Source organism: Zootoca vivipara, chromosome 2, assembly GCF_965207765.1.
Source record: "Zootoca vivipara chromosome 2, rZooViv2.hap1.1, whole genome shotgun sequence".
NCBI lineage: Eukaryota > Metazoa > Chordata > Lepidosauria > Squamata > Lacertidae > Zootoca > Zootoca vivipara.
The window spans coordinates 28,657,071-28,668,460 of record NC_142584.1 but is presented as its reverse complement, the minus strand read 5'-3'; the positions used below and the strand labels follow the sequence as shown (position 1 = coordinate 28,668,460).

General features: G+C 47.1%; 1 protein-coding gene across 2 annotated transcripts; it reads left to right on the top strand.

Moving 5' to 3' along the window:
* Positions 1 to 2,515: 2,515 nt before the first annotated feature.
* MAFG (MAF bZIP transcription factor G) lies at positions 2,516 to 11,033 on the top strand. Of its 2 annotated transcripts, none has more exons than XM_035104269.3 (3): positions 2,516 to 2,766; positions 9,463 to 9,524; positions 9,612 to 11,033. In XM_035104269.3, the coding sequence occupies exons 2-3, from the start codon at positions 9,489 to 9,491 to the stop codon at positions 10,062 to 10,064; spliced, it is 489 nt and encodes a 162-aa protein (XP_034960160.1). In that variant the 5' UTR covers positions 2,516 to 2,766; positions 9,463 to 9,488; the 3' UTR covers positions 10,065 to 11,033. The 2 variants fall into 2 exon arrangements, with proteins under 2 accessions (XP_034960160.1, XP_034960159.1); XM_035104268.3 differs by lacking the exon at positions 2,516 to 2,766 and adding an exon at positions 4,111 to 7,823 and having other exon boundaries at positions 9,612 to 11,025.
* Positions 11,034 to 11,390: the final 357 nt, after the last annotated feature.

Below are 11,390 nucleotides of genomic sequence, written 5' to 3'. Positions count from 1 at the left end.
AAATATGCCAAATTGCTCCCCCTCACTGCTGAATAATCACAGCATCTTAAGGGCAGGGAGATACTTTCATGTATCTCTTTCTGAATAAATTAACAAGGGTTCGTAGAATGGCTATACCAAATCTAGCTAGGCGAAGGGGATGTCAGTGTTTTCTTCAGTTAAAAATATATTTGTGTGCTGAAGATGCATTTTAAAAAAACCCATCAATTCAATGTGCCTGTCTGATGCAGCCTTCCCTCAGAATCTGACCATCTCCATGCCAGTAAGGGAAATGGAAGTCAAAAATATAAAATTGCTGATTGAACAAGAATATCTGACTTGTTGCTAATATCAGCTGGAGGACTTGACAGTGGTTAATGCAACACCATTTATAAAAGGGATCCAGAGAGGAGCTGAGATAGTACATTTTGGTTAACATAACATCTGTTCTTGGAAAACTAGTGGAAAGCATTATTAAAGAATGTCCAAGCATGAAGAACAAGCCTCGATGAAACAGAACCAGTATGGCTTCTGTAAAGGTAAGCCCTTTCACTAAACCTTTAGTGTTTGGGGTTTTTTTGAGAGTCAGCAACCATAAAATAGGGGTGATTCAGTTGACATGTGGAAAGTCCCACAGCAAAGACTCCTGAGTAAGCTTAGCAGTCATGGAATAAGAGGACGGGTCATTTTATGGATCAGTTAATGCTTAAGGAACAGGAAGCAGAGTAGAATAAAAGGGCAGTTCTCCCAGTGGAGAGTGGACCATCAAGACGGCTGATCGTCGAAGAATTGATGCTTTTGAATTATGGTGCTGGAGGAGACTCTTGAGAGTCCCATGGACTGCAAGAAGATCAAACCTATCCATCCTGAAGGAAATCAGCCCTGAGTGCTCACTGGAAGAACAGATCCTGAAGCTGAGGCTCCAATACTTTGGCCACCTCATGAGAAGACTCCCTGGAAAAGACCCTGATGTTGGGAAAGATTGAGGGCACAAGGAGAAGGGGATGACAGAGGACGAGATGGTTGGACAGTGTTCTCGAAGCTACCAACATGAGTCTGACCAAACTGCGGGAGGCAGTGGAAGACAGGAATGCCTGGCGTGCTCTGGTCCATGGGGTCACGAAGAGTCGGACACGACTAAACGACTAAACAACAACAACTTCCAGTGGAGGAATATGGGAAATGAGTCTCCTGGGAAGCGGTATGGGACCCTTGCTTTATAGCTTGTTAATAAACAACCAGGAGTTAGGGGTGAGAGCAATGAGGTTGCCAGGTTTGCTGATGATAACAAACTGTTCAGGGTGGTTAAAATAAAAGGATTTGCAATGAGTTCAAAAGGGATCATTCCAAATAGAGAAGGCTGGGCATTAAAATGCCAAATGCAGTTCAATGTAAGCAAGTATAAATGATGCACATTGGCTTCATGGAAATGCTACTGGGGTCTGAACTGATGGTGACTGACAAAAGAATAAGACCTTAGGGTTGTGGTGAATAGCTCAAAATGTTAACCCAGTGTGTAGCAGCTGTGAAAAAGGCAAGTTCCGTGTTGAGGATAATAAGGAAAGGGGTTGAAATCCAACAACATAATAATTATATTATACTAATCTTTCATGTGGCCACACTTGAAATGTTGTGTACAGTTCTGGTTGCCTCACCTCAAGGGGTAATGTAGAACTGGAAAGGTTCAGGAAAGGGCAACCAAAATGATCAACGGTCTTGAGCAACCCTCCTATAAGGGAAAGGCTTATGGAGCTTTATGGTTGAGAAAACATGACGTGATATGTGCAAACCCATGTCTGCTGTGGAGAAAGTGGACAGTGAGAAGTTTGTCTCCCACATTCAACTATATCTTGGGGCCATCCATTGAAGCTGAACGTTGGAAGATGCAGGATTGACAAAAGTACTTCACACAGTGCATTTAAGTTGCCCCCACAAGACGTAGTGATGGCCACCAACAGTGGATGACTTTAAAAAAGGTTTAGGCAAATGGATTGAGAATGCGTGCCTACATGACATGTACGTGGTGTCCTGGGTTTCCCACATGCAGACATACAGCTCTTCCGCTGGCCCCTCTCAAAAGTTTCTTCTCCAAGGAGGCAACAGAAGGAAGGCATAAACGGGGGGCTTCCCGAGTTCCCGGTCCTTCACCCACCCCGCAGAAATCGCTCGCCTGTGAAAGCCCTCCCTGAAGCTGGATCTCGTCTAGCGGGCTGTTTATTAGACTCCGAGCCTGGGCCTTGATTTCATTCCTTTTGTTCAAATCCCAGAAGCCCAACGGGGCTCCCTCGGATTTGACCCCAAATGGCTCAAGCAGTGAGGCCTACCCACGAGACGGTGCCCCCCTCCAACCCACTCCCTGTAGGAGCTACAGGCGCGACCCGCACTTAGGTGCCCAGCCTTGGCTCTGTCCCCGCCCGCCAGGCGAGCCACTTGTTTCCCCACCGGCTCCGCAGCCCCACTCCTGCCTTTCTCTCTTTCGCGGCTCCTCTTTATTTCCGCCGTCCACCTAGCCCCCCCCCCCGGCCACCCCCGCTTCAATATAGCCGATATACAGAACGTCTATCTTGAACCGTCGGAGGGGGAAACCTCCGGGCGCCTCCCCTTTAAGGCTCGGGGCGGTTGCACCGAACGGCTTCATGAATGGAGGCACGTGACCCAAACATCACGTGACGTGTCCGTGAGCGGCGGCAGCGGCGGACCCCGGACTCTCGGTCCCTCTCTGCGTGGCGGCCTCCCCCCCTCCCCGCCCCGGCTCCCCCCCTCCCCCGGCGGCACCGAGCGGAGAGGGTGAGAGACTGCGCGGGCGGCCTGGGGCCCCCGGTTCCACCTCTGGAGGAAGAGGGAGGAAGGCAAACCGGCGCCGCCACCCCCCTTCTCCACGAGGGAGGGAGGGAGCGAGCGAGCATTAATAAGCGGGGGGGGGGCGTCTGACATAGAAGCGGGGGGGGGGTGTCTTTTTTAGGAGAGCCCTGCCTCTCGTTCTCCAATTGCGCCCGGGAATTTCGGGCGCCGTGGAGTTCAGCGTTTATCTCTCCACGGTGTTTATTTATTTCCATTATTATTATTATTTGAAGAAGCGACTCTTGCAATGTAGGTGGAGACTTATGTTGACAGGAGCATGGCCCCCCTCCCCAATTTCCACCCGGGAATGTTCTGGCGCGCTCGGGTGTGGGGGGTGCGTGTGTGTGTGAGAGAGAGAGAGAGAGAGAGAGAGAGAGAGAGAGAGAGAGAGAGAGAGAGAGAGAGAGAGAGAATGATAAAATAGTGTGGGGGGAGGGATAGGTGGGTCTAGGTGAGCGAGCTTCCGTATTTCAGCAGCCGATCTTCGCTTCCCCACCTCCTTTCTTCTCCTCTGCTCGTTGACTTCATTTTCTGTTGCTGACAGATGGGTGGGTGGCTTCCCCCCCTTTCTTTCCTTCTGAGGGGTTTCTGCGGCGTGGGTGGCCGTATTTATTTCCCCCCACCGCTGTCGTTAGGAGGAGAGAAATGCCATTGCCACCCCACCCCCGGTTTTGCCTCGATCCTTATTGTTGTTGAGTTTTCTTCTCAAGTAGTGGGGATCAAAAAGTAGTTGGGCACCTTATTATTCCATTTTCTTAGGGCAGGTGCGCCCTCTCCCCTGCTGGGGGGGAGAGGTGAGGTTCTCCTTACACACTTATGTGTGTCTCCAGGGATGTGCAGCCATGTCTGCTAATGTTAAAGGGCTTGCCGTGCTGACTCATCAGGTGTCTGGTGGGGGAAAAGAGTGAGTCTATGTGGGGTGGGGCACAGGAAGGGGAAAATATGGAGAGTATTGGGGATTGGAGGGGGGGTCTAAATCACCCCATTGCATCCCCTTGGCACAGCCTACTGTGTGCAGAGCCCAGACACTGCTGACTCATCAACATGAGGTCACCACTAGGTATATGCTGCACAAAGGGAGGTAGGGGCTGACCGGCAGATGGGACCTGTCAAAAGGGTTAGCAGGGGGAGAGAGGGTGACTTGCTGACTCACTTTCTCACTGGGTGATAAGGCAGAGAAGGGTGCAAGTTCAGGAGATGGTTGGGAAGGGGATTCGCCTGAGATTCTTTCTCTCTGCTACTTGTCTATATTTTGCCTGCATTCAAAATGTTGTGACAACTGTAGCTTTCTGAGCATATGTCATACAGTGTATATATCCATGTGCAGTTTATGTGCATTATGTGCAGAAGTAACTGTATGTGGGGAGTGTGTGTGTGAGAAAAGGGTTACTTGGCAGAACTTTTGTGAGAGACCCATTCCTAAGTGCTTGTAGATTTATGTCGGTATGTACGGTATGTTTGCCCTGTCTGCTCGCGTGTCCTCGGTGCTCTCTCTCTGTACATGCAGGTCTTAACTTTACTGTTTTGGCTAGCTTTATAGACTTTGTAAAATGGTAGCTCCTGAATACCTTTATGGAAATTGCTGCTACTTGTCTATGCTGTCTTTGTCAGACAGGCACGATGTCCTCAAGGACTCTGTGAAGGAGCTTGGCATGCTGTCACACTGAAGTGGGAAGGGCACAGAGATGCAGATTCCCTTGTTTGTGCCTGCACAGCTCTGCTTGATTTGTATAATGGAGCACGTCTGTGCAACAAGTGCATGCTGTCCTACCCTGAGTCCCTTGTGTGAAGTTCCCACAGTGAAGGTAGCTGAAGCATGCTGTCGTCTACAGCCACAACTCTGGAGGGCAATCTGTCCTCTGCCAGTTTGAGAGCGGCTTGGCTACTGGGGACTGGGCAACTTAATCAGTATGTCAAAGATGTTTAGATTGCGATTATATGGGGATGCTTTGTGTAACAATAGCTAGCTGTGGTTTGATGTCCTTTTGACGGAGATCTCCACAAACTGATTCTAATTCTAAAACGGTAATGTTAGAAGGACAGAGAAAGTTAATCTAGTCTGATTCCATTCTCTGTAAAAGAATACTTCAAACCTAGTGCTCCTAACAGACTAATGTGTTGCATGTCTCTTTCCTGGTCTCATTGTAGCAGGATAGGAGATGATGAACAGCTGTCTTGATTCTCATTCTGGGTGTCTGACATAGCAACCTGGACAACGTATTATTACTGGATATTTAGATAATTGCAGTGACTTACAAAGTTTGTGGCAAATGGGAAGCAAAATAGATGTGCCTTGTCTAGAAGCCTCGCACAGTACTTGAAAATAATGATTCAAAGGTGTGGAGAGAGATGAGCAAGCTCAGTTTTAATTATAAATATGATGAGCTCCTCAGTGATCATAACTAGGAGTCTGGTAGGAAGAGGTCAAGTTACTGATTTTTGGTCCCCTTTACTTCAGTTCTGCTGAGTAAGAAGAAAACTTGTGTAAACAGCAGTGCTGAGGCACTATGCACTTTCTAAGCATAGTGGGGAGATTGCTGGGGCCAGTCATGTCTGCTTTGAGGAGACAGAATTCTCTAGTGACTCTGTTTCTTGAAGTCTTAACTGGGTAAGCATCTACTTTCAGGTTAAATATTCCATAAATGAGAAGTTATGTATAGACAAGCCCTCATAAAACACATGAAAGACTGAGGGCAGCAGAGTCACTTACTTGCAGATATGTACAGTGTAGTGTTGAAACTACTGTTCATACTTCACCTGTTGAAAAACCTCCCGTTGCAGACGGTCCTCCTGCTCCTGGTTCCCCCTTGTCGTCATGCCCATCTCCTTCCTCATCCCTTGCAGCTGGGCCTCCTCTGATGGGGCTGCCTCTGCTCCTGGAATGGGTGACGTCACCATGTTTACACTAGTTTGATGGCACAGCTCTGTGAATCAGGAATGTTGAGAATGGGGGCCTGTGTTGAATCATGCGCTCTGCTGTCAGCTCTGTTGTGAGCGAAGAATTGGCGGTGCTTGTGCTGAGTGCAGACCTTTTGAGCTTGGCAAAATGTGTTGAGGTTGCACTTTCCCCCTTTGCAGCCGTCGCACTTGGCACTTTCCAGTGTGATCTTTCTTCGGGAAGCTGTCAAAAAGCTGAGAAATCAGCAGTCTGGGGAGTTAGACCAAGTTTGTCTCTGTCTGGATGCCAGTTCTCTCTGGCCGTCGTCCTCCTTGCGTGATGTTAATAAGTCCTTCTGTGGCCAGCAAGTCAGGACTGTAGAAGGGTCTGGTGCCATCCCAATTTATGCTGGGCACAGAACACGCTAAGTTTGGTAGGGATTCCACTTCTTGACTGCCCTCTTTTGGCCTTTTAAAATCTTTCTAGTAATGAAGGTTGTGCTTCTCCTAGGCACAGACGCAGCACACATTACTCCTTCTGATGAAACTAAGATACCTAAGTTTCATATACAAATATGAGTTCAAGTATCTTTGACCCATCAGAGTGACTGAGGTTTTTTTTTGCTGTGTCTCATCTTTTTCTCACAGCATGTTGTTGTGTTGGTTGTTTAGTCGTTTAGTCTCACAGCATAGACTTCCCTAATAATTTCCTATGCAATGAAAGAGAACTATGAGCACTAAAGATTATTTCCGGGCAGCCTTTATGTCATTTCTTCTCTTCCCAGATGATAAAAAGTAACTTCGCATTCTAAACATTGATTTCTAGACATTATATTAGAGTCCTGGACTTGCCCTATGAAATGCATTTTTGAGTTGGCTGGGCAGGGCACTAAGCATATATACTCTCCCACTAAGTATCTCTTTTCTGGGATATCTGTGGAACATCACTTATACTTGGCATGGTGAATCTTATTATTCCCTTACTTCTGCTGGGTTTACAAATATAAGATGGGTCTTTGCTTAAGCAGTTTCTGTACTTTAGAAATGTTCAGATCACTCTCACATGAATGCTTGCAATGATGCCTAATACATTCTCACATGTCTCAAAAGAAAATCCTATGACAGCAAAAGGAGATTGTGTTTGGAGTATTAGTTCTAGTACTGTGGCTATTCAATGAGTGGGTGACTTTAGGTTACAGTTCTGCTGGAGACCTATAACTGCACATGGTTTTTAAATGGAGCAAAGTCAGAAAAATGAAAGCAAAGGGTTATACTGTTGAGAGGCATACTTGTCCCTTCTGTAGCATTTATTTTACCAGTATTGAAAGAACATGATTTTTTAAAGCATTACCGTGGTATCAGAGGGAAGCCTTCGCCCTGTTGCAAATTGTGTTTTGGGGGATGGCAATACTGTGTTCCTCCTAGTCTATTCTCTGAATTAAAAAACTTAACTAGTAATTAATGTCTCTTTCCCCCACATATTTTTAGAATGCTGACTCCCAAATGGCAAGTCCCAATACTGCCTGCAATCAGGTTTTGGATGTTATAGTGCAGCAAGCTAAGTGTATTTTCCTTCAAGATCAGTAATTGTTTGGAACCTACTTGTCAGTTTTAAAGACAAAAATAAGTTGGTAGGTCCCGCTAGTAAGACAGTTGGGACCCACTGCGTTAGTGTGCAGTAAGCCTTTAATCAGTGACCACAGCCATATCCTTTGGGCATAAGCACTTTGCTTGTCAGCAGTTTTCGGTGCTCTAGGAATATCAGAGTTGTTGCTGGCCTATTAGTGATCTTGGAAAGCGCTGAAGCCATCCCTTCTGGGGGTGCTGCTGGGGGACCGTTCCTTGGCTTTTGCTGACACGAGCTTGTCTTAATTCTCTGCCATAAATGTGAACTGATGTTTTATGCATTTAACAAACAAGAACATGGGCTGTGTGTGGGAGAGGCATTTATTATGCCATGTAAGTGCTGATGATGTGCCTGGTGGGAGGTGGATGTAAAAACATCCCTGTCTGGATGCACATAGTGACTCCTCTGTCCCTGACACAGTCCTGGCCACACCAGCAGATTTTCTTCTTGCTTAGGGAAAAACTGTGGCTTCTGAACTATTCCAGACAAGTAGCCAAAGGTATAGTATTTATGACGCCTAGTGTGTGTGCATTTTGGGGGTGCATGTGACCTTTAAGACACGACTCATCTCTTGCTGCAGTCCCAGATCTTCTGCAGAAGAACATAACTAGTGTTTCATAAAGTTCCAGATTAAGCCTTAAGAATAGCACGACGGGATTCTGCTTTCTTTTTTGTTTGTGCTATGTGGTGGACTGTTCTGGCTTATACTGACAGCTACACCAAGGCATGTCTGTATGCGATGTCTTTTTTATGAATCCACTTTTGTCTGCTGGTTTCAAAAAGAACATTCTAATAACGTACTCAGCAGTAAAAATTTGCTTGCAAATGTACTTGCTGTCCCATGTGTCTTGTGAATTCTGGCATTGCAACGCTAAATTTTATTCTCGCTAGACTAACACAATGGATGTAAAATTACTAAATGTAAAAGTATAATCAGTGTGGGTTCTTTAATTTGCCTTCTGATTTCCTGAGCTTTAACTATAAAAACCTGATTACACTTCCCAGGCTTATTTCTGAAATCATAATTGCTGGAATCTTGAGAATCTTTAAACTTTTTTTCTAAAAAAAGTAGCATTTGGCATAGATTTCCCTAGCGACACACATTCTGGAAGCTTAGAACATAGTGAGATGAAACCAGTAAGCCAGCCTTCCCTAATCTTGCAATCTACAACTCCCATAATTCCTAAACATTGCCTATGCTTGATGTATCTTATAGAATTTGTAGTCTTATTATTAATGTTTATTTATTTGAACCGCATCTACTAACTGTAGTTCTTGAGGCGGCTTCCTCTCTCTCTCTCTCTCTCTCTCTCTCTCTCTCTCTCTCCCTCCTCTCTCTCCCCCCCTCTCTCACACAAACTCTTGTGTATTTCCTACAAACCAAAAATGGCTCCCAAATGTTGAGTCCCTTAGGTGTCAGTCCCAAATATCTGGGGAGCCCTCGGTTGGGGCAGTCGGGTTGGGGCAGTTTTCTAAGAATGCTCCCTCTCATTCCCTCTTCTCCCTGCCTGCCACCCCCTGTGTCTTGCTATTCAGTTTCCCAGACAAAGAAACACTTGAGACAGGTTGGGTCAATCCATATGCACCAGCTTCTGTCACAGGGAGTATTTATGAAGGCTGCTCCCACACAAACTCTCTAGTTTATGGGATGTCATCGTAGCTCGTGTAGCTTTCAGCCCAATCATGGAAAGAGAGACAGGCTGGTTCCCTGGCAAGCCTCTTGGGCTACAACTCTCCTGCTTGGTTATACTACGAAGCATGCACTGTAAGCAAGGCTGTTAGTATGCTGAGTCAGCATGACTGGCTCGGCACAGGCGTGCAGGACCCTGGCTGCCAGGCTATTTTTAAATGTGGCTTCATCCTGCTCTGGCTCCTCCCAGGGTTCTTAATTCCCCTCCCTGCCATTTGCCTTCAAGTGTTATAGAGAGCTGTGGGGCCGGTAGTGACAGAGGTGGCCAGGAGCTGTTGTAAGTCTCTCTGCTTGGTTCATGCTGTGTGGAGCGCATAGGGATTCGTTCCAGCAGGGAGCCCTGCCCACTTCCCTGCCTGGTTCCTGAGCCAGATGAGTAGGTATCTGCAAATGAGGGCTCAGGGTCTTGAGTTTGATGGTGACCTCTGGCCATTCTCTTTTCTTGCAGAATCTGACTGTGAAGGCTTGCGTGTTATGACGACCCCCAACAAAGGAAACAAAGCCTTGAAGGTAATGGGGCACAAGTGGGGCTTTGCCGTCCATGGGCAATACCAGAGCTTCCCGTGGTACATCTGTTCCCTTCTGTGTCCCCCACAGGTGAAGCGGGAGCCAGGTGAGAATGGGACCAGCTTGACAGATGAAGAGCTGGTGACCATGTCTGTGCGGGAGCTGAACCAGCATCTGCGGGGCTTGTCCAAGGAGGAGATCATCCAGCTAAAGCAACGCCGGCGGACCCTGAAGAACAGGGGTTACGCCGCTAGCTGCCGTGTCAAGAGGGTGACACAGAAGGAGGAGCTGGAGAAGCAGAAGGCAGAACTTCAGCAGGAGGTGGAGAAACTGGCCTCGGAGAATGCCAGCATGAAAATGGAACTTGATGCCCTGCGCTCCAAGTACGAGGCGCTGCAGAACTTCGCCCGGACCGTGGCCCGGAGCCCTGTCACCCCTGCCCGGGGCCCACTTGCCGCCAGCATGGGGCCCCTTGTGCCCGGCAAGGTTGCCACCACCAGCGTCATCACAATAGTGAAATCCAAAACGGACGCCCGGTCTTAGTGAAACGAGCACTGCCTGGGCTTGTGTGTGCAGGGCAGTTAGGCACAAAGCTCATCCGGAATCCCCAAAGCACAACCCTCTCCCAGGTGGCCTGGCCCCACGCAGGCACACGCCGGCCTGCTTGTCACTGCAGTCCCTTTGTTTTTAGCTTTGTTCTGGTTGGTGTGACTGATGGTAATGCAACCCTTCTGTGTGAGCAGAACCTTCCACCCAGAGGTGTTCTGGGGACAGAGACTGAAGGACCTCGGTACTCTAGCCAAAGAGATTCTCAGCAGCATGGAATAAATTCTTGGGGAGAGAAGTCGCCCAAAGGGGGGGGGGAGGGCAGAGGTCATAGAAAGTTGGAAGACCTGCTGTCAGTGATGACGTATACCATTCTTCCAGGGTTGTGTGTCAGCTGTCCAGTCTGCTGCTTGTAAATTGCTTGGTATCAGTGGCTATGATGGGGGTAGTTTGTGTAACCATGTTTATATTAACATCTAGTTGCGCCTTTGATGTTTAAAGGTGGGATTCCTTAGGACTTTTCCTAAAAGGGGAGGGAAGGGGCAAAACTGCAGTTTCCTGGTGTCTGTGCTGCTGAGAAGGGAAAGGAGCCAGGAATGGGCACTGTTGTAGCCTGCCTGTCAGGTAAAAAGGCAGGTTCTACTGTGGTGACTACAGGCCGGTTTTGTGCCTAATGTGTTGCACTGAACAAGACCAAAATCACTAGTTGTTTCCTGTGTTTGGAGAGTATCAAGTGTCTCTAGTGTGATGGTTTACACAAGTCTATGTGGTTTAAATAGCCCTTTATTTAAGAGAGAAACATTCATTTGAAAGAATTGTTAAAGATCCAAGTCTCAAAACTAAAACTGGATGAACAACTTGGATTTAATAGTCTCCTTTTTAACCTGAGAGGGTGGGAATATTTGACTGTCATATTCCTGGAGACTTTGCTAATTTAAAAGAAAAGAAAAAGAAAAAGTTAAAAAAGTTAAAAAGTTTCTCGCTAAGTCTTTGTGGCTCCAAGGTTGTTTTTTATAAAGAGTTATCAGACTTTTATTTATAAATAATGTAGGGGGGAAAAGACAAAAAAAGGCTAGTCCTGTTTGATATCTTTTTGCAATTGTACCAAAAGTGACTTATTCTTGAACTCCTCACCCGCTTCTTTTGTGCTCCTGTTGTGTTTAGTTGTCTGTGCTCTGAGGTCTTGTGTGGCGCTGTGATGTGATGGTGCCAATGGCCATCTTTGCTGTGTGGATGTCCTGTGAGCATTTTTTTTTTGCTTTTCCTGGGCTGAGGGCAGGGCTTTCTTGGGCATTTCCCAATGACCTTCTGGCGATCCTCTCT

Excerpts from the sequence above, each read along its gene's own strand:
- MAFG (XM_035104268.3), top strand. The coding sequence starts at position 7,667 with ATGATGTGCCTGGTGGGAGGTGGATGTAAAAACATCCCTGTCTGGATG. Across the intron at positions 7,824-9,462 it reads TTCCAGACAAGTAGCCAAAG|AATCTGACTGTGAAGGCTTG; the intron begins GTATAGTATTTA and ends CTTTTCTTGCAG. Across the intron at positions 9,525-9,611 it reads AAGGAAACAAAGCCTTGAAG|GTGAAGCGGGAGCCAGGTGA; the intron begins GTAATGGGGCAC and ends TGTCCCCCACAG.